Source organism: Prionailurus bengalensis, chromosome B4 (assembly GCF_016509475.1).
Source record: "Prionailurus bengalensis isolate Pbe53 chromosome B4, Fcat_Pben_1.1_paternal_pri, whole genome shotgun sequence".
NCBI classification, from domain to species: domain Eukaryota; kingdom Metazoa; phylum Chordata; class Mammalia; order Carnivora; family Felidae; genus Prionailurus; species Prionailurus bengalensis.
The window spans coordinates 42731952-42756239 of NC_057358.1; the positions used below are offsets into that span (position 1 = coordinate 42731952).

Here is a 24288-nt window from a genome sequence, read left to right on the forward strand (position 1 = left end):
GTCTCTCTCTCTCTGTCAAAAATAAATAAACATTAGAAGACGTAGTTGAGTCCTTAACGGTTACAAATGTGTGTGTGTGTGTGTGTGTAGCAAATATTTTTATTTACTTTGTTCTCTTACCCCCATGACATCTAACACAAGATGTATTCATAGTTAACTTTACATTATAGTATTTAAGTTACAGGATATCAGGGAGAAGAGTGAACATCACCCAAAGACTTTGCATTATCTTATTGGGAGAGAACGTGTTTTTGGTTATACCCCGGACAGTTGTCTTATGTAGGCAGGAGTAAGACTTTGCTCTTTGCCTTATTTGGAGATTAAATACGGTTTATTTTTTTATTTATTTTTATTTTTTTTAACGTTTATTTATTTATTTATTTATTTCAACGTTTATTTATTTTTGGGACAGAGAGAGACAGAGCATGAACAGGGGAGGGGCAGAGAGAGAGGGAGACACAGAATCGGAAACAGGCTCCAGGCTCCGAGCCATCAGCCCAGAGCCCGACGCAGGGCTCGAACTCACGGACCTCGAGATCGTGACCTGGCTGAAGTCGGATGCTTAACCGACTGCACCACCCAGGCGCCCCACGTTTATTTATTTTTGAGACAGCGAGAGACAAAGCATGAACGGGGGAGGGTCAGAGAGAGGAAGACACAGAATCTGAAACAGGCTCCAGGCTCCAAGCCATCAGCACAGAGCCCGACGCGGGGCTCGAACTCACAGACCGTGAGATCGTGACCTGAGCTGAAGTCGGCCGCTTAACTGACTGAGCCACCCAGGTGCCCCTTAAATACGGTTTAAAGAGATGTATACGGGTGCTAAGTTGATAAGGATTGTTTCCAGTTTAGGGCTATCGCTCACAATGTTGTATTATTCTTGTATATTTTTCCTGGTGTATGTTAGTATTTCTAAGGACATACACTGGGTAGTGGAATTGCTGATTTAGAGAGTATGGGTATTTTTATTATCTATTTTATTTTTAAATGTTTCCTTATTTTTGAGAGAGAGAAAGCGTTAGAGAGCACGATCAGGGGAAGGGCAGAGACAGAGCCGGGGACAGAGGATCTGAAGCAGGCTCTGTCCAGACAGCACAGAGCCCCTCACGGGGCTTGAACTCATGAATTGTGAGTTCACGACCTGAGGAGAAATCAGATGCCCCACTGACTGAGCCACCCAGGTGCCCCTAAAATTTTAGCTGTTCTTAAGAGTGAATATATAATTATATTTCGTAGTGTTTGTAACTGGCATTTCCTGTCGGTGTCAATAAAGCTGGGCATTTGCATTTCTCTTGTGAGATGTCTGCTTAGCTCTTTTGCCCATTTGATTCTTATTGATTTTAGTATTAGTTCCTTATATCTTTTAATGAACAGAAGATCTTAATGCAGTCTAATTTGTCCATCTTTTTCTTAATGCTTTTTATGTCGTTTTTGAGAAATCTTCCTCTGTCCTGAGGTCGTTTTATTTTTCTATATTGCTTTTCTCCCCCCAGTTTTTTTTTATTGTGGTAAAATGCACATAACATAAACCTTACCATTTAATGATTTTTAGCATACAGTTCAGTGGTAATATACTTATAATGTGCAGTCCTATTCCATAACTCTTAATTTGTAAAACTGAAACATTATACCCATTAGATAGTAACTCTGCTTCCCTCCCTCTGTCCAACCCCAGGAAACCACCGTTCTTTCTGGCTATGATTTGACTACTCTAAGTATCTCATATAAGTGTACTCATACAGTATTTGTCTTTTTGTGATTGGGTCTTTCTGTCTTTCTTCCTTCCTTCCTTTCTTTCCTCTTTCTTTCTTTCTTTCTTTCTTTCTTTCTTTCTTTCTTTCAGTTTATATATTTATTTTGAGAGAGAGAGGAGAGAAGAAGAGAGAGAATGAGCCGGGAAGGGGCAGAGAGAGAGAATGAATAATCCCAAGCAGGCTCTGCACTGTCAGTGTAGAGCCCATGAATCTTGAGATCGTGACCTGGGCTGAGATCAAGAGTCTGAGGCTTGGGGCGCCTGGGTGGCTCAGTCGGTTAAGCGTCCGACTTCGGCTCAGGTCATGATCTCACGGTCCGTGAGTTCAAGTCCTGCATCGGGCTCTGTGCTGACGGCTCAGAGCCTGGAGCCTGCTTCGGATTCTGTGTCTCCCTCTCTCTCTGACCCTCCCCTGTTCGTGCTCTGTCTCTCTCTGTCTCAAAAATAAATAAACATTAAAAAAACATTAAAAAAGAAAAAGAGTCTGAGACTTAACCTACTGAGCCCCCCAGGGACCTCTTGTGGTTAGGTATTCCACTTAATGTCATGTCCTCAGGGTTCATTCATATGTTATAGCATAAGTCATCAGAATTTCCTTCTTTTTTAAGGATGACTAATGTTCCATTGTATGTACATATCACATTTTGCGTATCCATTCGTGTGTCTGTGGACATTTGGGTTGCTTGCATGTTTTAGCTCTTTTAAATAATATTGCTATGACCATGAGTACAAATATCTCTTTGAGATCCTGCTTTCGGTTTTTTGGAGTATATGTGCAGAAGTCAAATTGCTAAATCAGATAAGAATTCTATTAAAAAAAAAATTTTTTTTAATGATTATGTTTATTTTTTGAGACAGAGACAGAGCATGAGCAGAGGAAGGGCAGAGAGAGAGAGGGAGACACAAAATCCGAAGCAGGCTCCAGGCTCTGAGCTGTCAGCGCAGAGCCTGACGTGGGGCTCGAAGCCACGAACCGTGAGATCATGACCTGAGCCGAAGTCGGACACTTAACCGACTGAACCACCCAGGCGCCCCAGGAATTCTGTTTTTTTTTTTTTTTTTTTTTTTTTTTTTTTAACGTTTTATTTATTTTTGAGACAGAGAGAGACAGAGCATGAACGGGGGAGGGGCAGAGAGAGAGGGAGACGCAGAATCGGAAGCAGGCTCCAGGCTCTGAGCCATCAGCCCAGAGCCCGACGCGGGGCTCGAACTCACAGACCGCGAGATTGTGACCTGAGCTGAAGTCGGACGCTTAACCGACTGAGCCACCCAGGCGCCCCAGGAATTCTATTTTTAATATTTCGAGGAGCTGTTGAACTGTTTTTCGTAGAGGCAGTGCCATTTTACATTCCTACCAACAATGCACAAGGGTTCCAATTTCTCTACATGCTTGCCAACGCTTGTGTTTTGTTTTTTGTTTTTGATAGATAGCTATTCTAATGGGTATGAGGTGATATCTCACTGTCATTTTGATACATTTCCCCAATGATTAGTGATATTGAGCATCTTTGCTTATTGGCCATTTGTATATCATTTTTTTGGAGAAATGTCTATTCAAGTCTTTTGCCCCTTTTCTCCCCAGCATCCCCCCCCTTATAATCCCATTTTTTTTCATGTTTATTTATTTTTGAGAGAGAGCGAGAGAGAGCGAGCATGAGCGGGGGAGGGGCAGAGAGAGAGGGAGACACAGAATCAGAAACAGGCTCCAGACTCCAAGCTGTCAACACAGAGCCCGACATGGGCCTCGAACCCATGAACTGTGAGGGCGTGACCTGAGCCGGAGTTGGACACCTAGCTGTCTGTGCCACCCAGGTGCCCCAACAACCCCATTTTTTTATTTAAATAAATGTTTTCAGTTGAAGTATAAGTGAAACATGGTGTTAATCCTTTGTCGTGTGTGTGTGTGTGTGAATTTATTTATTTTTAAATTAATTTTATTATTGTTTAAAATTTATATTCAAGTTAGCATATCAATGATTTCAGGAGTAGATTCCTTAATGCCCCTGACCCATTTAGCCCATCCCCCTTCCCATAACCCCTCCAGTAACCCTCTGCTGGTTCTCCATATTTAAGAGTCTCTTCTGTTTTGTCCCCCTCCCTGTTTTTATATTATTTTTGTTTCCCTTCCTTTATGTTCATCTGTTTTGTCTCTTAAAGTCCTCATATGAGTGAAGTCATATGATATTTGTCTTTCTCTGACTAATTTCGCTTAGCATAATACCCTCCAGTTCCATCCACGTAGTTGCAAATGGCAAGATTTCATTCTTTTTGATTGCCAAGTAATACTCCATTGTATATATTTACCACATCTTCTTTATCCATTCATCCTTCAATGGACATTTGGGCTCTTTCCACACGTTGGCTATTGTTGATAGTGCTGCTATAAACATTGGGGTGCATGTGTCCCTTCAAAACAGCACCCCTGTATCCCTTGGATAAATGCCTAGTAGTGCAATTGCTGGGTCATAGGGTAGTTCTATTTTTAGTTTTTAAGGAACATCCATACTGTTTTCCAGAGTGGCTGCACCAGCTTGCATTCCCATGTCAATTTTTTTTTTTTAAAGATTTTATTTTTAAGTAATCCCTACACCTAACAGGGGGCTCCAACTCACAACCCTGAGATCAAGAGTCTCACGCTTTTCTGATTGAGCCAGCCAGGCACCCCTACTTTGTCTGTTTTTGCATTGTTCGGATTTTGTTTTTGTTTTTGTTTTTTTGTATTTATTTATTATTTGTGAGAGTGTGTGTGGGCGCGCGCGCCTGAGTGGAGGAGGGGCAGAGAGGGGGACAGAGGATCTGATCAGGCTCTGCACTGACAGCCGCCAGCCAGATGCAGGGCTTAAACTTGAAGTCAGGTGTTCAACCCACCGAGTCACCCACGTGCCCTGAGTTGTTTGTTTTTTTGTTATTGAGTTTTAAGAGTTCCCTATATATTCTGGATATTAATCCTGTATCATCAGTTGTGATTTACGGATATTTTCTCCCAATCTGTGGGCAGCCTTTTTACTCTGTTCATATTGCCTTCTGGTGCACATACATTTTTTACAATTTTAGAATTTTATTTTATATTTTTTTATTAAAAAAATTTTTTTTAACGTTTTTATTTATTTTTGAGACAGAGAGAGACAGAGCATGAATGGGGGAGGGTCAGAGAGAGAGGGAGACACAGAATCGGAAGCAGGCATCCAGGCTCTGAGCCATCAGCCCAGAGCCCGACGCGGGGCTCGAACTCGCGGACCGCAAGATCGTGACCTGAGCTGAATTCGGACGCTTAACCGACTGAGCCACCCAGGCGCCCCTACAATTTTAGGGTTTTAAATTAAAGCCCACAATTTATTTAAATTTTATTGTTGTTGTCTGTGACTTGGTGTCATAGCCAAGAAATCATGGCCAATTCCAGTGTCGTGAAACTGCCGTATGTTTTCTTCTAGGAGATTATGGTTTTAGGTCTATATATGGTGTTAGGTAAGGATCCAACTTCATTCAACTCTATTGCCTTTGAAAAGTTGTATAGTTGTGCTTTTCCCATTTAGATCTATGAATTACCTGCAATTGATGTTTGTGTATGGTGTGAGGTAGAAGTCTAATTTTATTTATTATTTTTCACATGGATGATTGGAGGGAGAGACAAAAGTCCTAGTACCAGCTAATGAGATTAGTTTCCCATTTTTCTTCAGTGCTGCCTTTATCGAGTCTCCGTATATATGTAGTTTACTCAATTTCACTTGTCTACTTGCCTACATGTGGGCAGGGCTATACCGTCTTAACTGGTATAACTATAATAAATACTGATATCTAATAGAATAAGTTCACATATTTTATTTGTGTTTTAAACAAGTGTCTAGGCTCATACTATTTTTGGCTCATATTATTGAGTCAAAGTCCATCACATAAACAGGGAGTCAGTCAAATTTTTAAAAACATATTTTAAGAATTTGTTTGGAATCACAGTGAAGGCATAGAAATTTGGAGGATATAGCAGCGCCTGGGTGGCTCAGTGGGTTAAACATCTGACTCTTGATCTTGGCTCAGGTTATGATCTCGTGGTTCGTGAGTTTGAGCCCCGCATCAGGCTCTGCACTGACAGGGGGGAGCCTGCTTGGGATTCTCTCTCTGCCCTGCCCCTGCTCTCACTCTGTCTCTCTCAAAATAAATAAATAAACTTAAAAAAAGAAAATAACTGGAGGATATTTACACATTTAAAATATTGAATTTGTAATACGACAAGGATTTATCTCTCATCTTCTTAAAATTTTTTTTAACGTTTTCATTTATTTATTTATTTATTTATTTATTTATTTTGAGAGAGAGAGACTCAGACAGCATGAGTAGGGAAGGGGCAGAGAGAGAGGGAGAGAGAGAGAATTCCAAGCAGGCTCCATCCACATTGCCAACACAGAGCCCTATGCAGGGCTCGAACCCACAAAGCCGTGAGATCATGACCCGAGCCGAAACTGAGAGTCGGATGCTTAACCGACTGAGCCACCCAGGAGCCCTTAAATTTTTTATTTTATTTATTTATTTATTTATTATTATTATTTTTTAAAGTTTTTAACATTTTTTATTTATTATTGAGAGAGAGAGAGAGAGACAGAGACAGAGACAGAGCACGAGCGGGGGAGGGGCAGAGAAGGGGGAGACAGAATCCAAAGCAAACTCCAGGTTCTGAGCTGTCAGCACAGAGCCCGATGCGGGGCTTGAACTCACAACCTGTGAGATCATGACCTGAGCTGAAGTTGTACATTAACCAACTGAGCCACCCAGGTGCCCCGCCCTTAAATTTTTTAATTAAAATATAGTTTTCTCTGTAGACACATTACGTAACTTTTGTTACATCTATTACTAGGTCCTTGATATTTTTTGATGCTCTTGTACATCACATGCTTTTGTTAAATTTTATTTTCTTCTCTTGTAAGTTGAAATATGATAGAATTTGGGGGTACCTGGGTGGCTCAGTTGGTGATGGTCCAACTCTTGATTTTGGCTCAGGTCGTGATCTCATGGTTCATGAGTTCCAGGCCCGCATCGGGCTGTGAGCTGACAGCGAGGAGCCTGCTTCGGATTCTGTCTTTCCCTCTCTCTGCCCTTCCCCCACTTGCATGCACGATCTTCCCCCGCCCCCAAAATAAAATAAAAAACATGATAGATTTTATATATCGATTTTTGATCTAACAACCTTGCTCATTTTTAAATTCTAATAATTCATCTGTAGATTAAAAAATTTTATGTACCTAATTATCATGCAAGTAATCATATATTTCTTACTTTTTCAAATTCTTATAGCTTGTAATTTTGCGTGTGGTCATTCTTCTACTTGCTAGGATTTCCAATACAATATTAAACAGAAGTGGGAATACTGAGCAGCTATGAATTATTCTCAATGTCAAAGCGAAAGCTTTTAATGTTTTACCATTAAGTATGATATTTGCCATGGCTTAAAAAAAAAAATTTTTTTTTTGGATGTTTATTTATTTTTGAGAGAGACAGAGCGTGAGCAGGGGAGGGGCAGAGAGAGAGGGAGACACGGAATCTGAAGCAGGCTCCAGGCTCTGAGCCGTCAGCACAGAGCCCGATGCGGGGCTCAAACTCATGGACTGCGGGATCATGACCTGACCTGAAGTTGGCTTAACCAACTGGGCCACCCAGGTGCCCCTGAAATTTGCCGTGGCTTCAACGCACACTTTGATTAAGAAGCATGCCTGTTTGCAGCAGAACACCTTGTCCCCAGTCAACTCTGTCTAGAAATTACAGTGCAAGTAGGTAGGCTTCATAAAATATGTAAATCCTCCAGATGCCCCCACCCCTATTCTTGGGGTGGCCCTGTGGCCTGTAGACAAGAGAGGCGGGGAGGGGAAGAATTCCTGCCCTGCGTTTGTTTACAGAGGGATCTAGTGGGGCAATCTGCCTTTGGGGACTGAAGTTGCTATTCAGCCCAACAGCGACACCATCTGGATGGAATAAGAATGAACTGAAGTCCAGTGAGTTGAACTTCGAACAGTTGGGCTGATGATCACTCAAAAACCCTGGCCGTTAATGCTTTGTGCTGACAGTTGGACTGTTCTAAAGGCATTTACCCTATGCTTGGACAATGAGAAGCCGAGAGGTGGATATTCAGGAATAAGCCCTTGTAAAGTCAGACTATATGGATAGAGAAGCACCCGGCTGATTCAGCTGGTGGAGCACCAGACTCTTAACCTTGGGGTTGTGAGTTGGAGCCCCACGTTGGGTGTAGAGATTACTTAAAAAAAAAAAAAAAAAAAAAAAAAAATTTGTAATGGAAAAAAAAGTACGTGTGGGGGTTCCTGGGGGGCTCAGTTGCTTGAGCATCCAACTTCAGCTCAGGTCATGATCTCACGGTTCGTGAGATCGAGCCCCACATTGGGCTCTGGGCTGACAGTTTGGGGCCTAGAGCCTGCTTAGGATTCTGTGTCTCCCTCTTTCTCTGCCCCTCCCCCACTTGCACTGTCTCTCTCTCTCTCTCTGTCTCTCTCTGTCTCTCCCTCTCTCAAAAATAAACATTAAAAAAAATAGTAAGTGGAAAGACATTTGGGTTCCCCTACAAGAGCCTGAAGCAGTCTTCACTGTCTTCCCAGCTGTAAGGGACTGACAGTCAGGAAGCTCATGCCCTAGCTCTGGTCTAAGCCCCAGGAACTGACCCTTCAGTAGATACAAAATTGGGTGCAGAGAAAGAGTGGGTACTGCAGTGCTGGAGTAGGGTGGCGCGGAGCCAGAGATGCTGGATTGCTCTGGAACTACAGTGATTTGGTTAATCCAGTAACAGCATGCTCTGTGTATTCCAAACAATGCCCAAGGCAATTGCCAAAGGAGTTTGGGCTCACCTACCACGGTTCCCAACCAGTGAGTGAGTGGCGAGTAGATTATATTGGCCACCTCCTTCCGAATGAGGGTTCTAAATATGCCTTTGTGTGGACATGGCAGCTGGTTGAACCCAAGCTTTTCCCTGTCCCTGTGCAAACCAGGGTGCCACCATGAGGAAATTAGAGAAGCTGAGTACCCAGTACTCCCACGGAATCGACAGTGTTTGGGAGGTGGCATTTCAAAGGTCGTGATATCCAAGACTGGGCAAAAGAACGTGGCATTGAATGGAGCTTTCATCCCCCCTATAATCTGCAAACAGCAGGACTGGTAGAGAGGAAAAATGGAATATTAAAGCAGCAGATGAAATTATTAACAAGTAAAACCACTTTGGCTGGGTGAACGCAGGTACTGCCCCGGGCTCTAATACTTTTGAATGATCACCCAGTAGGGACTATTGTTCCATATGCCAGACTGGGGACGCCTGCTGAGACGCTCAGTGTTGTAAATGTATAAAAATCATGGGAGGGGCGCTGGATGACTCAGCCGTTTAAGCATCTGACTCTTGATTTCGGCTCAGGTCACGATCTCCTGGTTTGTGGGATCGAGCCCCGTGTCGGGCTCTGCAATGACAGCGCAGGGTCTGCTTGGGATTCTGTCTCTCCCTCTCTCTTGCACCCTCCCCCATCCCCTGCAACTTGCACTCTCTGGCTCTCTCAAAAGAAATAAATAAACTTAAAATTGTGGAAGACAGCCATGACCCCAGTTCTTACTCTGGATCTGTATGCTATGTTTCTGAGAACACCAAGCCCCCACCGTGCCTGAAAAAGGAGTTCTCTACTAGAATTTGCAATGGGATGTCCCATCAGGGTGGGTGAGTTACTTTCCACCCCCAAGTAAGGGGGAACTACTCAGTCTCACTGGCATCCTGTTGCCTTGCTTCAAGATGCACCAGTTGAAATGCACTCTACCTGGAATGTAACATGCACCGTTGAGAGGGGAGAAGGTAGTGGTCCTTGTCTGGCATAGTTCACCCTTAATCCATCTCTCACACTTAATGGTGCTGTCCCCCTCCTCCGCCCCCCACTCCCCCCGGGCAACATGCACAGCATGAACAAGGAGGTCAAGTTCCTAACGCTATCAATTCTCCCCAAGGCCAGGTGGGCATGTTCTGTTTTCTGGCGCAAGTATCTTTGTCCCTCTGTGTTGGCCTGGAGAAAAACGTAGCGCCCATAGAAGCCTTTGCTCTATTTACCCAACAAGCCTTAAGTGATAGCTGGCGAAGCTTGTATTTACTGAATACTGAAATGTCTCTGGAGAGAAAAGCCGTCCCCCCAACTAGGATGACCTTGGACATCATTACTGGCTTGCAAGGGAGCACCTGTGCCATCATCCAAAGACGATGTTTTGTGCTCTTACCTGATGAATCTGCTACTGTATCATCTGTATTAAATCACATGAGAATACAAGTGAACACCCTGGACGATTTAACCCCCAGCCTAGGGGATTAATAAATCACGGGCTTTTGGTAGAAAAAAGACATTGTTACTCATTTTGGGAATTATTATCTTAATCTGTGTTTTTTTCTTGCCGGTGCCTATATTGCTGCTATGGTATCTGCCTCCAGTGCAGTCAGATAGCCACCAAATGAGCCATCCGTATGCTAATGAAAGCCTTGGCCGACTGCTCCGGGCACACTTCACTAGAGGGAGGCTTGTAAGATTATAAGAGACTGTCCCAGAAGGGGTGGAGTGTCGCAGGAAATCGCGCAGGAGGATGTGATCTCTGGTTGACCTGTGACCCGGCCCTGGGCAATTGGAGGCTCCTGATCCCCACCCACGTCCTTGGAATGTATGTTCTGTTTACTGTTCCCACAGTGGGAGACATTTGCAGGGACAGAGCCTTAAGGGAACGAAGTTTTGTTGAGACCATCTGGAGGTATACGTGACTGAACCCACTTAAGGGCTCTATAGAAACTTTTAAGACTCTGACAGGCAGTTTCAGAGATCTGTTCATCTTGTGGCTGCCCGAAGCAAGGCTCATAAATAAGTTCCCTTGCTTATTAAGTCTGACACCTAGTGATCTGGAGTGGTGGACCTCTTTCTTCCGTCTTTCATTGCCCTCAATGTGTGAGTGGGGGCCAATTTCAGATTTCACTGGGGAAGTTCATGAGATCACAACCAACAGGGTGGAAGGCAAGGGAGGTTTTGCTTTTTTTTTTGTCCCCATGACCTTCAAGTATTTCTTTCGAAGGCCTTAATTCATACCTGGAATATATTTGGAGCTCTCATTTAGTGCGGCTAAATTATAATGACTTCTTCAATAGAGTGCACGGCGGGGTGCAAGGTACTTTCGTGAACAGTATCCCATTTGATTTTTGCAATCAACTTCATTTTTAATTTTTTTCAACTTTATTTATTTATTTTAAGAGAAAGAGAGCGGGAGAGAATCCCAGGCAGGCTCCGCACTGTCAGGGAGAAGCCCGATGCGGGGCTCAATCTCACAAACCTCAAGATCATGAATGATCTGAGCTCAGTTCAAGAGTCTGATGCTTAACCGACTGAGCTACCCAGGCGCCCCGCACTCAACTTTAACCTAGGATGTGGTAACCATTGCTTTCAGGATCAGAGAGACTTGAACATGTTCTTAGCCTGAGAAGAAAGAATGAGTGTTTTGACTGGTGAAATCTGAGTTGAAGGGGGTGAGTTAATAAAAGGAGGGAAGATCAGATTAAACAACAACAACAACAACAACAACAACGGATAGAGCCATCATACATTTATAACCTTGATCTAGCTTTTTCTTTTATGCTGAGTAAAAGAAGCCAGACACGAAGAGTCACACATTTATGTAAAATGTCCAGAATTGGTAAATCCAAGCAGACAGAAAGACTGGGTTGCAGGGGCTAGGATGGGAGAATGTTGCCTGATGAGAACCTGGTATCATTTAGGGGTAGTGGAAATATTCCGGAACTAAGTAGAGGTGAACTATTCACTTTTATTTTCATTCATTCATTCATTCATTCATTCAATCATTCATTTTTATCTTAGAGAGAGATTGAGAGTCCCAAGCAGGCTCCACGTTCAACGTGGAGCCTGTTGAGGGGCTCAATCCTGTGACCCCGGGATCATGACCTGAGGTGAAATCAAGAGTGAGACGCTCAACCGACCGAGACACCCAGGCGCCAAACTTTTATTTATGCTTAAAATCTTACTTATTTACTTATTCTTAATTTTTTAAAATGTTTATTTCCGAGAGAGACAGAGACAGAGAGCGAGTAGGGGAGGGGCAGAGAGACAGAGACAGAATCCGAAGCAGGCTCCAGGCTCCGAGCTGTCAGCACAGAGCCTGATGCGGGGCTCGAACTCACGAACTGTGAGATCATGACCTGGGCTGAAGTCGGACACTCAACCGACTGAGCCACCCAGGCGCCCCTTTTTAACTTTATTTGTAAGTAATCTCTACACACAATAAGGGACTCGATATCAAGAGCCACGTTCTCTACCGACTGAGCTGGTCAGACACCCCTATTTACTTTTAAATGGCTTATTTTAGGTGAATCTCACCTCAATAAATTATTTCTATGGGGGGACTAATGAGCAGGCCCCAATTATCTACCCCCAGAAAAGGCCCCAGGGCAGGGAGCAGCAAAGGTTCCCGCTCCCACCCAATCCCTTACACTGAGGGCCTACCTGCAGGGGACCTGGTTGTGTGTTTCCCAGTCTTCAGTCCCTGAGCTAGCCCACTCCCTGTCCCCTCCCCACCCCACTGCCACCCCACCACCTTCTTTGTGCTGAGCACACCTCCCACACCCTGTGCTTCTGTCTCTCTGTCTGTCTGTCTGTGTCTCTCTCTCTCTCTCTCTCTCACACACACACACACACACACACACACTCACCTGCCTAGGTCTGAGGCCAGCCTGGGTTGACAACCCAGGGCAGGCCTGGACCAGGTCGGAGGGTGCAGACAGCTGCCAAGCAGAGCCCTTAGGCAGAGTTCCTTAGCACGGAAGGGTAGGCAGCAGGCCCAGGCCCTGTCCCTGGGTAGAAGACAGGCCAGGGAATGGAGGAGCGCTCAGCCATCTTAAAGGAGCCAGAGGCAGGGGAAGGGCTGGGAGGGGTGTTATATTCAGCGGTCGGGTGAATCTAGGCTTCTGAGGGCATCGATAGCCCAGGGTCCCAGCACTGACCGCAAAGCGGGAGGCGTGGCAGCACAGCCTCAGGCACAATGGGCAAAGAGGACAAGGACAGGGCAGACACCCTGGCCTGGGACATGGGAGCGTGGCTCCTCGATGACAGTTTTCCTAGCCTGGGAGGAGTTCTCACTCAGGCACTCAGGATTCCGGGGTCCAGCCAACAGCAACTCTGGCGCCACGAGATCAGGGCCTGGGGAGGTCAGGGTAGGGGGGGCAGGACGAGGGGCGGGGCTGTAGCCCACCCTGCAAGAGGGGTGAGGGCCAGGGCATAGCCCTCCCCAGCTTGAAGGAGAGCACCCAGAGCCACCGCTGAACGGCAGGGCCCATGGCCTTCGGTGTCTTTGTGGAAATAAAGAGGTTGCTGATCAGGGCCGCAGTAGTAGAAACGGGAGCTGTTTTCTGAGCACTGTTCCCAGTTAGGGCCGGTGCCCAGAGCGGGGCTCCCGGGATGATCTCCATCTAGTAGACGTAACCTTGGTACAGCTTTTAACATAAACTACTAAGCTACTATTCTGAGTTATAATATGTTCAAAAGAAACCCTGACCTCACCTATAACTCTATCACACCCCTGAGCCATCAATGGTGATAACCAAAAAGTCATGTTTTGTCTTACTCTAATGGGAAAAAAATCTTTTTTAATTTATTTTTTGGGGGGGGGGGTGAGAGGGAGGGGAGGGTGGGTGATGGGTATTGAGGAGGGCACCTTTTGGGATGAGCACTGGGTGTTGTATGGAAACCAATTTGACAATAAACTTCATATACTGAAAAAAAATTATTTTCTTTTAATTTACATCTAAGTTAGTTAGCATATAGTGCAACCATGATTTCAGGAGTAGATTCCTTAGTGCCCCTTACCCATTGAGCCCATCCCCCCTCCCACAACCCCTCCAGTAACCCTCCGTTTGTTCTCCATATTTAAGAGTCTCTTCTGTTTTGTCCCCCTCCCTGTTTTTATATTATTTTTGTTTCCCTTCCCTTATGTTCATCTGTTTTGTCTCTTAAAGTCCTCATATGAGTGAAGTCATAGGATTTTTGTCTGACTAATTTCACTTAGCATAATACCCTCCAGTTCCATCCACGTAGTTGCAAATGGCAAGATTTCATTCTTTCTGATTGTCGAATAATACTCCATTATATATATATATATATATATATCACATCTTCTTTATCCATTCATCCATTGATGGCCATTTGTGCTCTTTCCATACTTTGGCTATTGTTGATAGTGCTGCTGTAAACATGGGGGTGCATGTGTCCCTTCGAAATGGCACACCTGTATCCCTTGGATAAATGCCTAGTAACGCAATTGCTGGGTCATAGGGCAGTTCTATTTTTAGTTTTTTGAGGAACCTCCATACTGTTTTCCAGAGGGGCTGCACCAGTTTTCATTCCCATCTTCTGTGAATTTTTTAAAACTAATTTCTGCCAGCTGTATTCAACCACCCCAGTACGAGACATTTTGAGACTCGTTTTGAGATTTTTTTTCTTTAAAGTTTATTTATTTTGAGAGAGAGAGAAAAAAGAGCACGAATGGGGGAAGGGCAGAGAGAGGGAGAGAGAGAGAATCCCTAGCAGGGATCCCATGTCCCACTGTCAGCGCAGAGTCCAATGTGGAGCGCGAACTCACAAACCACGAGATCATGACCTGAGCTGAAATTGGATACTTAACCGACTGAGCCACCCAGGCGCCCCTCGTTTTGAGATTTTGCCAAGCACGGGGAAGGACAACAGGGCAAGACAACCGAGGTAAGATGGCGACCCAGGTAATTAACCATATAATCCAGACTTGAAAGAACTGAGACCAGCCAAGTGCTACTAAAGCAGAAAATTGCATCAAATCACAAGTTCCCTGTGAGGTCGCCTGGAAGCTGTGGCAGGGCACTACGAAATGGCTGGAGGAACAACAACAAAAGGCTAGAGAAAGGGGTTTGCAGTTTGAGTTTTCCGGTGTGAAATACATCTAACAAGGTCAGATCTTGGCCATAAGTGGGTGAAGGTCAGTGAGTTTCAGAAAGTTCAAAAACTATGGGGCACCTGGGTGGCTCAGTTAAGCGTTTGACTCTTGGCTTTGGCTCAGGTCATCATCCCGCAGTTCACGAGTTCGAGCCCCGCATCTGGCCTCTGCACGGAGAGTGGGGAACCTGCTTGGGGTTTTCTCTCTCTCTTCCTCTCTCTCTGCCCCTCCCCTGTTCTCTCTCTCTCTCTTAAAATAAATAAACGTAAAAAAAAAAAAAAAGGAAAGAAATTCAAAAACTCTAAGACTTGGGTGTTATGAACTGTGAAAATCACACCAATGTCAAAATCTTTGGTGAGATCTGGGGAGAGACCAGAGCAATGGTAATAAAGATCTACAGTTTCTTTATTGATCATTTTCCACACCACCACTCAACCTTCAACTTACTGTCTCTTGTCCACCGGTGTGATCTTCTAGCCTTCACATCCTTCCTTATCGATGGCTCATGTGTCTGTTTTCTCTGGCAAAAAAACCTAAATAACCTTACTCTTCTCATTCAGTCACGCACACCAGACGAAGATTGCCCTTCCAGGAGGATGATCCGGTTTGTAGAGAAAGCCAACAGGGGCTGGCTAGAGATATACTGATAGATTGCAGGTTACACCAAACCCATTAGATTCTACAGTGGGTTTTCCTTTCCTTCACTGAACATTTCCACAGAGGCTAGTAATTTCTTCATTGTTTTCTGTTAAATAAAATCTATGAACGTATATTATATGTAAAAACTTGAAATCCATAGTAGGGTAAAAATAGAATACTTAGAAACTCCTATAGACTCCCCTCATCAGTTCTACTCCGCCGAATTAACAATTGTTCACATTTTCTTACCTATCCTTCCAGACTCCATTTATACGTGAGAATGGTGTCATACAAAATGTTCTACAAGATAGTCCATGTATTTAACGTGTATCAAAATATGACAATTTTGGAAAACAATTTCCACTGAAGAACAAAGGTATCTTGCTAAATACATTTTTTTTTAGTTTATTTATTTATTTTGAGAGAGAAAGACAGAGGGAGAGAGAGAATTCCAAGTAGGCTTTGAGCTGTCAGTGCAGAGCCTGATGGAGGTCTCGAACTCATGACCTTGGAGATCACGACCCGGGCCCAAACCAAGAACTGGATGCTTTTAACCAACTGACATACCAAGGCATCCCCCCTTAAGACACATTTAAAAATTTCAAAGAGGTGGGGGCACCTGGCTGGGTCCGTCAGTGGAGCATGTGACTCTTGATCTTAGGGTTGTAGGTCCGAGGCTCACAGTGGGTGTAGACATTACTTAAAAATAAAAATCAAATCCTTAAAGGGTCGCCTAGGTGGCTCAGTTGGTTAAGCGTTCAACTTCGGCTCAGGTCACGATCTCATGGGTTTGTGAGTTCAAGCCCCCCATCAGGCTCTGTGCTGACAGCTCAGAGCCTGGAGCCTCCTTCAGATTCTGTGTCTCTCTCTGTGCCAACCCTGCTCGTACTCTCTCTCTCAAAAATAAATAAACATAAAAAAAAGTAATAAAATTCTTTAAAAAATTGTTTTTCAAAGAAGTAAACAGGTAAAGTTATGGAGGTGGAGAAGAAGGTATAAGAAATTCGAAATACTCTCACATTGGTATTTCAATGGACAGCATTAGGGGTATATAAACACCACATATAAAACACAAGTTGATACAGCCTCGAATATTTCCCAGGTTATAACCAAAAATGCAGCATGTGTAGCTGAGAGAGGCAGGCACAAATTGAGGGTTAGATGTTTAGGGACTGGTACTTTTTTCTTTAAAAAAATGTGTTTTTTTTAAGTTTATTTATTTTGAGAGGGAGAGAGAGAGAGTGTGGGGGAAGGGCAGAGAGAGAGGGAGAGAGAATCCCAGGCAGGCTCTATACTGTCAAGCACAGAGCCTGATGCAGGGCTTGAACTCATGAACCTGTGAGATCAGGACCTGAGCCAAAATCAAGAGTCAGACACTTAACTGACTGAGCCACCCAGGCTCCGCCCCCCCCCTCTCTTTTTTTTCCTCCCCGGAAGTAGGATTTATTGATGGGCATGAATAAGGAGGGGGTGGTGCTTTTGGGGTTCTCGCGAGTGCCGAGCTCACCATTTGTTCAGGGAGCCACGATTAGGGATGCGTGTGACCCCGCATCCCTAGAGACTTGAACTTGGCCCTTCCTAGGACCTCAATCACATGCTTCTTGTTCTGCAACTTGGTACAGATGGACACGATGACTTGGCCAGTGTGGACCCTGGTCACCGTGCCCTGGGGCTGCCCAAAAGCACCCAACATACCCGTCTGGAGTTTGTCAGCCCCAATGCAGGAAACATCGTGTTGACGGGGATGATGGAGAAGAGAGGAGCCAAACGTGGATGTGTTGGCTTTTCACCATGTACCTGTTGGCACAAATAAGGGCAGCCTTCGGGGCTGCAGAGGAGAGCTTCTCATATTCATCTGACCCCATGCGGCCTTACAGTGGGAACTCATCCACTTTTGTCTTCTTCCACTTCCGGTCAAAGATTCGGATTTTAGCATCGGGCGCCTCTGCAGAAAGGGGACTTTAAACACGACTTGTTCTTACAATATCAGTAACACTGGGCGGAGCAGTGGCCCATAGCAACTTCAGAGGTGGGCTGAAGAAAAAGAGAGAAACTGGTACTTGTTGATAAAATCACATTAATTTTTTTTTAATGTTTATTTTTGAGAGAGAGAGAGACAGACCGGGAGTGGGAGAGGGGCAGAGAGAGGGAGGCACAGAATCTGAAGCAGGATCCAGGCTCTGAGCTGTCAGCACAGAGCCCGACGCAGGGCTTGAACTCACGGACTGCGACATGATGATCTGAGCCAGAAGTCAGACATTCAACCGACTGAGCCACCCAGGCGCCTCGATAAAATCACATTATTTCCCAGCCATTCAGATTGCTCATTTATGGTGTAGGGTGATGATCAAGTGAGGTAATACATTAAAAATTGTCTACATACATCTACATAAATAATACATAAAAATTCTATATACAAGCTAGTCTAATACTTTGAAAAATGTTGATGTTGTTCTTAAGTTTTTCCTCTCATGACGTTCTGCCAATAGGTAACACAGAAAAGGCAAGCGTCCTAAATATTCAGCATCTAAGGAACAAAAAAAGACAAAATTATTAATTCTATAGTGTGATCAATAAACGTTTAATGGCCATAGTTGTATATTTGATAATATGACTCCATTGCAAATGCAGCGTATGCATATACATTTTTGTGTGTTGAGGAGAATAACAAATAGGACAAGGGACAATCAATGATTCTCTGTGTCACTGGCTGGAACGTGAAAAAAATTTTTTTTTTTTTTAAGTTTATTTATGTTGAGAGAGAGAACTAGAGAGCACGAGCAGGGGAGGGGCAGAGATGGGGGGAGGAGGGAGGAGGAGGGGAGAGAAATCCCAAGCAGGCTCCGTGTTGTTAGCATGGAGCCCAACTCAGGGCAGGATCTCAGGAAACCTGAGATCATGACCTGAGCTGAAACCAAGAATTAGATGCTTAACCAACTAAGCCACCCAGGCACTCTCCCCTCCTCCGCCTTTTTTTTTTTTACATGTATTCTTACTTTATTAAATCTTATTAGTATTCTTTAGTGGAAAACACACAAATGAGTAGGCTACATTGAAGAAATCTTATTTTTATAACAGGGATAAGAAGCCTTTAAGATGCTTCCAGGTATTATCTTCAGTAATGCTTCTTATCTTTATTCTGGGACTCCAGGTCATATTCAGCCCCTACAGCTACCACAAATGCAGCAAATCCCTATTTGAATCCTCGTAATAATGCACCAGCAAAGGAAACATTGTTTGCAAAGCCACCCATGTATCTCCAAGTTTCATTGCGGCCCAATGGATCCCTTAGCCCTTGTTCTGGACCGTTTCTAATGGTGTCCCTTTTATCTTCCATTATTTATAATCTGGAAGTTCTAGTTTACTATGATCATGTCCTTGGGCCATATCTGGCGGCAATCTGACCTCTCATGACATCCAATATTCAACCCTGTAGTCGGAACCAAGTGGGAAACGGTGGAACATGAAAAGTTTATGGGAAATCCAATAACTATGGAAACACAATCTGTCTCTAAAAGTCAATAAATTCCTTTTTTTTTACTTCCTTACAACCAAGTAGTCTACATATAACACATTCTTACCTCTTAGGTCTCTTCTTATGTTTCCTCTTGTACATCACTTTATTGTATTTCTTCCTCCTTTTATGAAACCACTGCTTTATCTGCAAAAAAATAAGGTGGGGAGGTGATGAATCAAGGAATAAGGTATTGGCCTGTCTGGGTAAAAATACTCCACAGGTGACTCTGTCAATGAAGAAATATGTTGTCATACCTGTTTTACTGTCATATTAAATTCAAATGCAAGTGATCGGCTATCTCCCATTGTGGGGCATTTGTTTAACTTAAATGTTGCCCAGAGAGTGTCCATGAGGGGCTTACTGACTAATCTTTCCTGGGGATGTTGTTCTTCATTTTCTTCTTCCATTTCTTGTTCTTCCAGTTTCTCTTCTAGTTCCTCCTTTTTTTCTTCCGCTTCTCTTTCTTTCCATTTTTTCTTTCCCTTTCGTTCATCGTCACTATGGTTCCTATTTGATTGTTCCGGGTTTTGATCACAAAGCACATCTGGTTCTTTCTGTATAGCAAAATCTGTGAAATAAAATCAAACTGCAGCTAAATTTGACTTTTAGATCATAGTCAACATTCTTCAGCATGAGACTATATATTTGATTTTCATAAAGTATGAGTGTTGTACATTGTTGGAAAAAAGAGAGAAAAGAAAAAGTCAAGTTATGAAAATCAGTGACGATTTTCGTGAAAATATCATTTTAAAAATGATTTACTTTCGGCGGTGCCTGGGTGGCTCAGTTGGTTAAGTGTCCGACTTTGGCTCATATCATGATCTCAGGGTCCATGAGTTCGAGCCCTGCATTGGGCTCTGTGCTGGCAGCTCAGAGCCTGGAGCTTGCTTCAGATTCTGTGTGTGTCTCTCTCTCTGTCCCTCCCCCACTCATGCTCTCTCTTTCAAAAATGAATAAACATTAAAATTTTTTTTAATAATTTCCTTTTGGATTTAAATATTGACAGAGCATGGAAAGCGGCTAGGTATTGAAATTAACAATCCCTTTGTTCTGTTAAAAAATAAGTTATCTTGATATAAATAAGTTATGAATGACCTTATTTAAAGGACTATTCAGGTTTTTTATTTCCTCTTATGAGAGTTTTGGTAAAATATACAGTTTTTAGAAATTTGTTCATTATGTTTTGGTTTTCCTAGGATTGTTATTGTTATTATTTTTAAAAACATTTTTAATGTTTATTTATTCTTGACAGAGAGAGAGTGAGACAGAGCACAAGCAGGGGAGGGGCAGAGAGAGGGGGAGGAGACACAGAATTTGAAGCAGGCTCCAGGCTCTGAGCTGTCAGCAGAGAGCCAGGTGCGGGGCTCAAACTCACGAACCATGAGGTCATGACCTGAGCCGAAGCTGGACGCTTAACCGACTGAGCCATGCAGGTGCCCCCCTAGGATTGTTATTATTGATAATGATAATGATTATGATTATTTTAAGTAAGCTCTACACTCAATGTGGGGCTTGAACTCCCGACCCTGTGATCAAGAATTGCATTTTCTGGGGGTGCCTGGGTGGCATAGTAGGTTAAGTGTTTGACTATTGATTTTGACTCAAGTCATGATCTCATGGTTCGTGAGTTCGAGCCCTGGATTGGGCTCTGCACTGGTAGGATGGAGCTTGCTTGGGGTTCTCTCTCTCTACTCTCTCTCTGCCCCTCCCTCCCTTACGCATTCTCTTTCTCACTCCCTCTCTCAGATAAATAGGTAAACTTAAAAAAAACATAACAAAGACACATAAGAAAAAGAACATAATTAGAAACATAATAGAAAGCAATAGTAATTAAGACAGTAAAGTATTATTGTACAGATGGACCATTTAACTCCTGGAACTGAAAGGAAGTCTAGAAACAGATCCATGGATATAATCAAAAGTTGATATATGATAGAGGAGAACTATAGGTCAGTAATAAGCTATTTAATAAATACTGCTAGAAAAGATTGATAAAATTTATATTAAAAATTGTAACTGCTGGGGCACCTGGGTGGCTCAGTCAGTTTAGCATCCAACTTCAGCTCAGGTCATGATCTCGCGGTTCGTGAGTTCGAGCCCCATATCGGGCTCTGTGCTGACAGCTCAGAGCCCCCAGCCTTCTTCGGATTCTGTATCGCCCTCTCTCTGCCCCTCCCCTGCTCGCCCTCTATCTTTCCCTCCCTCGAAATAAATAAACATTAAAAAAAATTTATAAGAAACTGCTATTCACCAAAGATCTCAGAAATAACATGAAAAGCCATATATCTAGGGAAATTTTTTGTAACAGATAACTGACAAATTATTGGTGTCTACAATATACTAAGAATTCCCATTAATTAATAAGTAAAAGAAAAGCAATCCAACAGAAAAAAAAAAAAAAAGAGTGGGGGCAAGAGTCAGAATAGCCAGAATAGCTCTAAATGGCCACTATTTTAGAAAGAATTTTAACCTCAATAATGATCAAGACGAAGATAAGAATGAAATGTCATTTTGTACCCACATGAGAGGCAGAAATGAAGAAATCTAATAATACCAAGTGTTAGTGGTGGATTGACAAAACTTAAAAAAATTTTTTTAATGTTTATTCATTTTTGAGAGAGAGAGAAACAGAGCAAGCAGGGGAGGGGCAGAGAGAAAGGGAGACACAGAATCGGAAGCAGGTTCCAGGCTCTGAGCTGTCAGCACAGAGCCCGAGGGAGGGCTTGAACTCACGAACCAGAAGATCATGACCTGAACCAAAGTCGGTGCTTAACCAACTGAGCCACCAGGTGCTCCCGAAAACTTTTTTTTAAAGGAACATTTGTATATTTTGGGTGAAAGTGCATAAATCCGAGTTGCTTAGGAAACAATTTAACACATTTTTAGAAAAGTATACATTCTCAGGGCACCTGAGTGGCTCAGTCAGTTGACTGTCTAACTTCGGCTCAGGTCATGATCTCACAGTTGGGGTGTTCAAGCCCCACATAGGGCTCTGTACTGACAGCTCAGAGCCTGGACCCTGCTTCGGATTCTGTGTCTCCCTCTCTCTCTGCCCCTCCCCCGCTTGTGCTCTGTCTCTGTCTCTCAAAAATGAATAAATGTAAAAAAAAAATTAAAAAAATAATGTAATAGCATTGACTTAAAAAACAGAAGTGGAAATAATCCAGTGTCCATTATCAGAATGAAGTTAATGAATTAAAGCCACATTCAACCAGTTAATTTTAGAAACATAATTTTGAGTAAAACAAGTCTCAAAAGTACATAGTAATTAATATTTTTTTAAAGCTCAAAAAACACATAATATTATTGAAGGGTGCATAAATATGTGATAAAAACTATAAAACTAGGGCAATAATGTAATTCAGGGAGATGGTTGGAAAAACAGCATAGGATAGAGGAGACATACATATGAGTAGATGAAATGTAGGGGTAATGCTATACTTATATTGGTAAATGTTACATTACTCTATTATTTAATACATAGTATATATTAATATACAGTTTTATAAAATATATTGTTTTTTGTTGGTTGGTCCTTTCGTGTTCATGTCATTAATTTCCTTATAAATTAAGTATATATCAAATATGTTTTTGCATATTTCAAGCATTACATATTTTGTAATGTTTTATTTATTTATTTAAAAAACAATTTTTTTTTTCAACGTTTTATTTATTTTTGGGACAGAGAGAGACAGAGCATGAACAGGGGAGGGGCAGAGAGAGAGGGAGACACAGAATCTGAAACAGGCTCCAGGCTCTGAGCCATCGGCCCAGAGCCCGACGCGGGGCTCGAACTCACGGACCGCAAGATTGTGACCTGGCTGAAGTCGGACGCTTAACCGACTGCGCCACCCAGGCGCCCCAAATGTTTTATTTATTTTTGAGAGAGAGAGAGAGAGAAAGAGAGAGCACAAGTAGGGGAGGGACAGGGAAAGAGGGAGACAGAGGATCCAAAGCAGGCTCCCGGCAGTGAGCCTGATGTGGAGCTCGAACTCACAAACCACAAGATCACGACCTAAACCAAAGTTGGACGCTCAACTAACTGAGCCACCCAGGTGCCCCTAACCTCCTTTTTTATACGGTAATAGTTAAAAACCTAAATCAATCATTAGTCATAGGCTCATCCCTTTTACTTTGGTTGGATTTAAGTTCTTCCTAAAACTACGTGAGAAAAACATATATTCAAATGACATCTCTTATACCCTGTTGGTGAGAGTCCAAACCAGTAAAAATCTTTTTGAAAGGAATTTGGAAGTACCTGACAAGGCGTAAAATGTACAGACTTTGATCCAGCAAATTCAAGAAATACTTGCTCCTTAGCATAAAATTGTATGTAAAAAGATGTTTATTGTAGCATCCTTATGGTAAAAGGATTGTGTATTATAGGTAATGCTATTTTTTTTAATGATTTAAAAATTTTTGAGTAATCTTTCCATCCAAAGTAGGGCTCACACTCACAATCCCAAGATCAAGAGTCGCATTCTCCATTGACTGAGCCAGCTGGGTGCCCCAGTAGTGTAATTTATTTTATTTTATTTTCATTTTTTTAAAATTTGTTCTTTTTTAACATTTATTTATTTTTGAGACAGAGAGAGACAGAGCATGAATGGGGGAGGGGCAGAGAGAGAGAGGGAGACACAGAATCAGAAGCAGGCTCCAGGCTCTGAGCCATCAGCCCAGAGCCCGACGTGGGGCTCGAACTCACGGACCCTGAGATCGTGACCTGAGCTGAAGTCGGACGCTCAACCGACTGAGCCACCTAGGCGCCCCATGTAATTTTTTTTAAACTAATGCTCATCAATGGGAGAATGCTGACGGTTTTTTTTTGTTTGTTTATTTATTTTGAGAGAAAGAGAGAGAGGGACCACAAACAGAGGAGGGACAGAGAGAGGGAGGAAGAAAGAATCCCAAGCAGGCTCCGCACTGTCAGTGCACAGCCCGGTACAGGGCTCAAACCCACGAACTGCGAGATCACGACCTGAACTGAAATCAAGAGTCTGACGCTTAACCGACTGAGCCATCCTGGCGCCCCAGTAATGACTTTCTATGATTTGCTTATAGGCACAAGAATGATTAAGAATGGAATAAATGATAAGGAATGATTTGCTTATTATTTGATTTCTACTTAATTTGTACTTACTCCAACTTGTCGATTTTGTGAAGTTGTCATCAGCTTCCAGCCCTCGCTGATGTAGGCTCATGATTGTTTTGTCTCCTAGATGCTCTGCTTGATGTTTAGAGATAAAACAATTCTCAGCCCCAGACAATTTTATCTAAGAGAAGTCCTGAAAGAGATAAAAAGTGTATTGTTGTAGGAACACACTCAAAAGTTCTTATAAATAAATGACTGCATTTGCTGTTTCTCAGAATGTTTCTTAAAAAAAAAAAATTTTGGGGGCGCCTGGGTGGCGCA

General features: G+C 43.0%; 1 protein-coding gene and 2 pseudogenes across 1 annotated transcript; 1 reads left to right on the forward strand and 2 right to left on the reverse strand.

The window, feature by feature from the left end:
- Window positions 1–15366, forward strand: part of LOC122473572 — a 30039-nt pseudogene extending 14673 nt beyond the window's left edge.
- A 1578-nt stretch (window positions 15367–16944) lies between these two features.
- Window positions 16945–17374, reverse strand: LOC122472929 (annotated as a pseudogene).
- A 504-nt stretch (window positions 17375–17878) lies between these two features.
- Window positions 17879–24076, reverse strand: NANOGNB (NANOG neighbor homeobox). Its single transcript, XM_043564243.1, has 4 exons — window positions 24016–24076; window positions 19130–19443; window positions 18940–19019; window positions 17879–17885 (listed from the first exon to the last, which is right to left on the reverse strand). The coding sequence occupies exons 1-4, from the start codon at window positions 24074–24076 to the stop codon at window positions 17879–17881; spliced, it is 462 nt and encodes a 153-aa protein (XP_043420178.1).
- Window positions 24077–24288: the final 212 nt, after the last annotated feature.

Coding starts and splice junctions, on each gene's coding strand:
- NANOGNB (XM_043564243.1), bottom strand. CDS start 24,076: ATGAGCCTACATCAGCGAGGGCTGGAAGCTGATGACAACTTCACAAAA. Junction 19,444..24,015: donor CACAAAATCGACAAGTTGGA/GTAAGTACAAAT, acceptor TTTATTTCACAG/ATTTTGCTATACAGAAAGAA. Junction 19,020..19,129: donor TTAATATGACAGTAAAACAG/GTATGACAACAT, acceptor ATTTTTTTGCAG/ATAAAGCAGTGGTTTCATAA.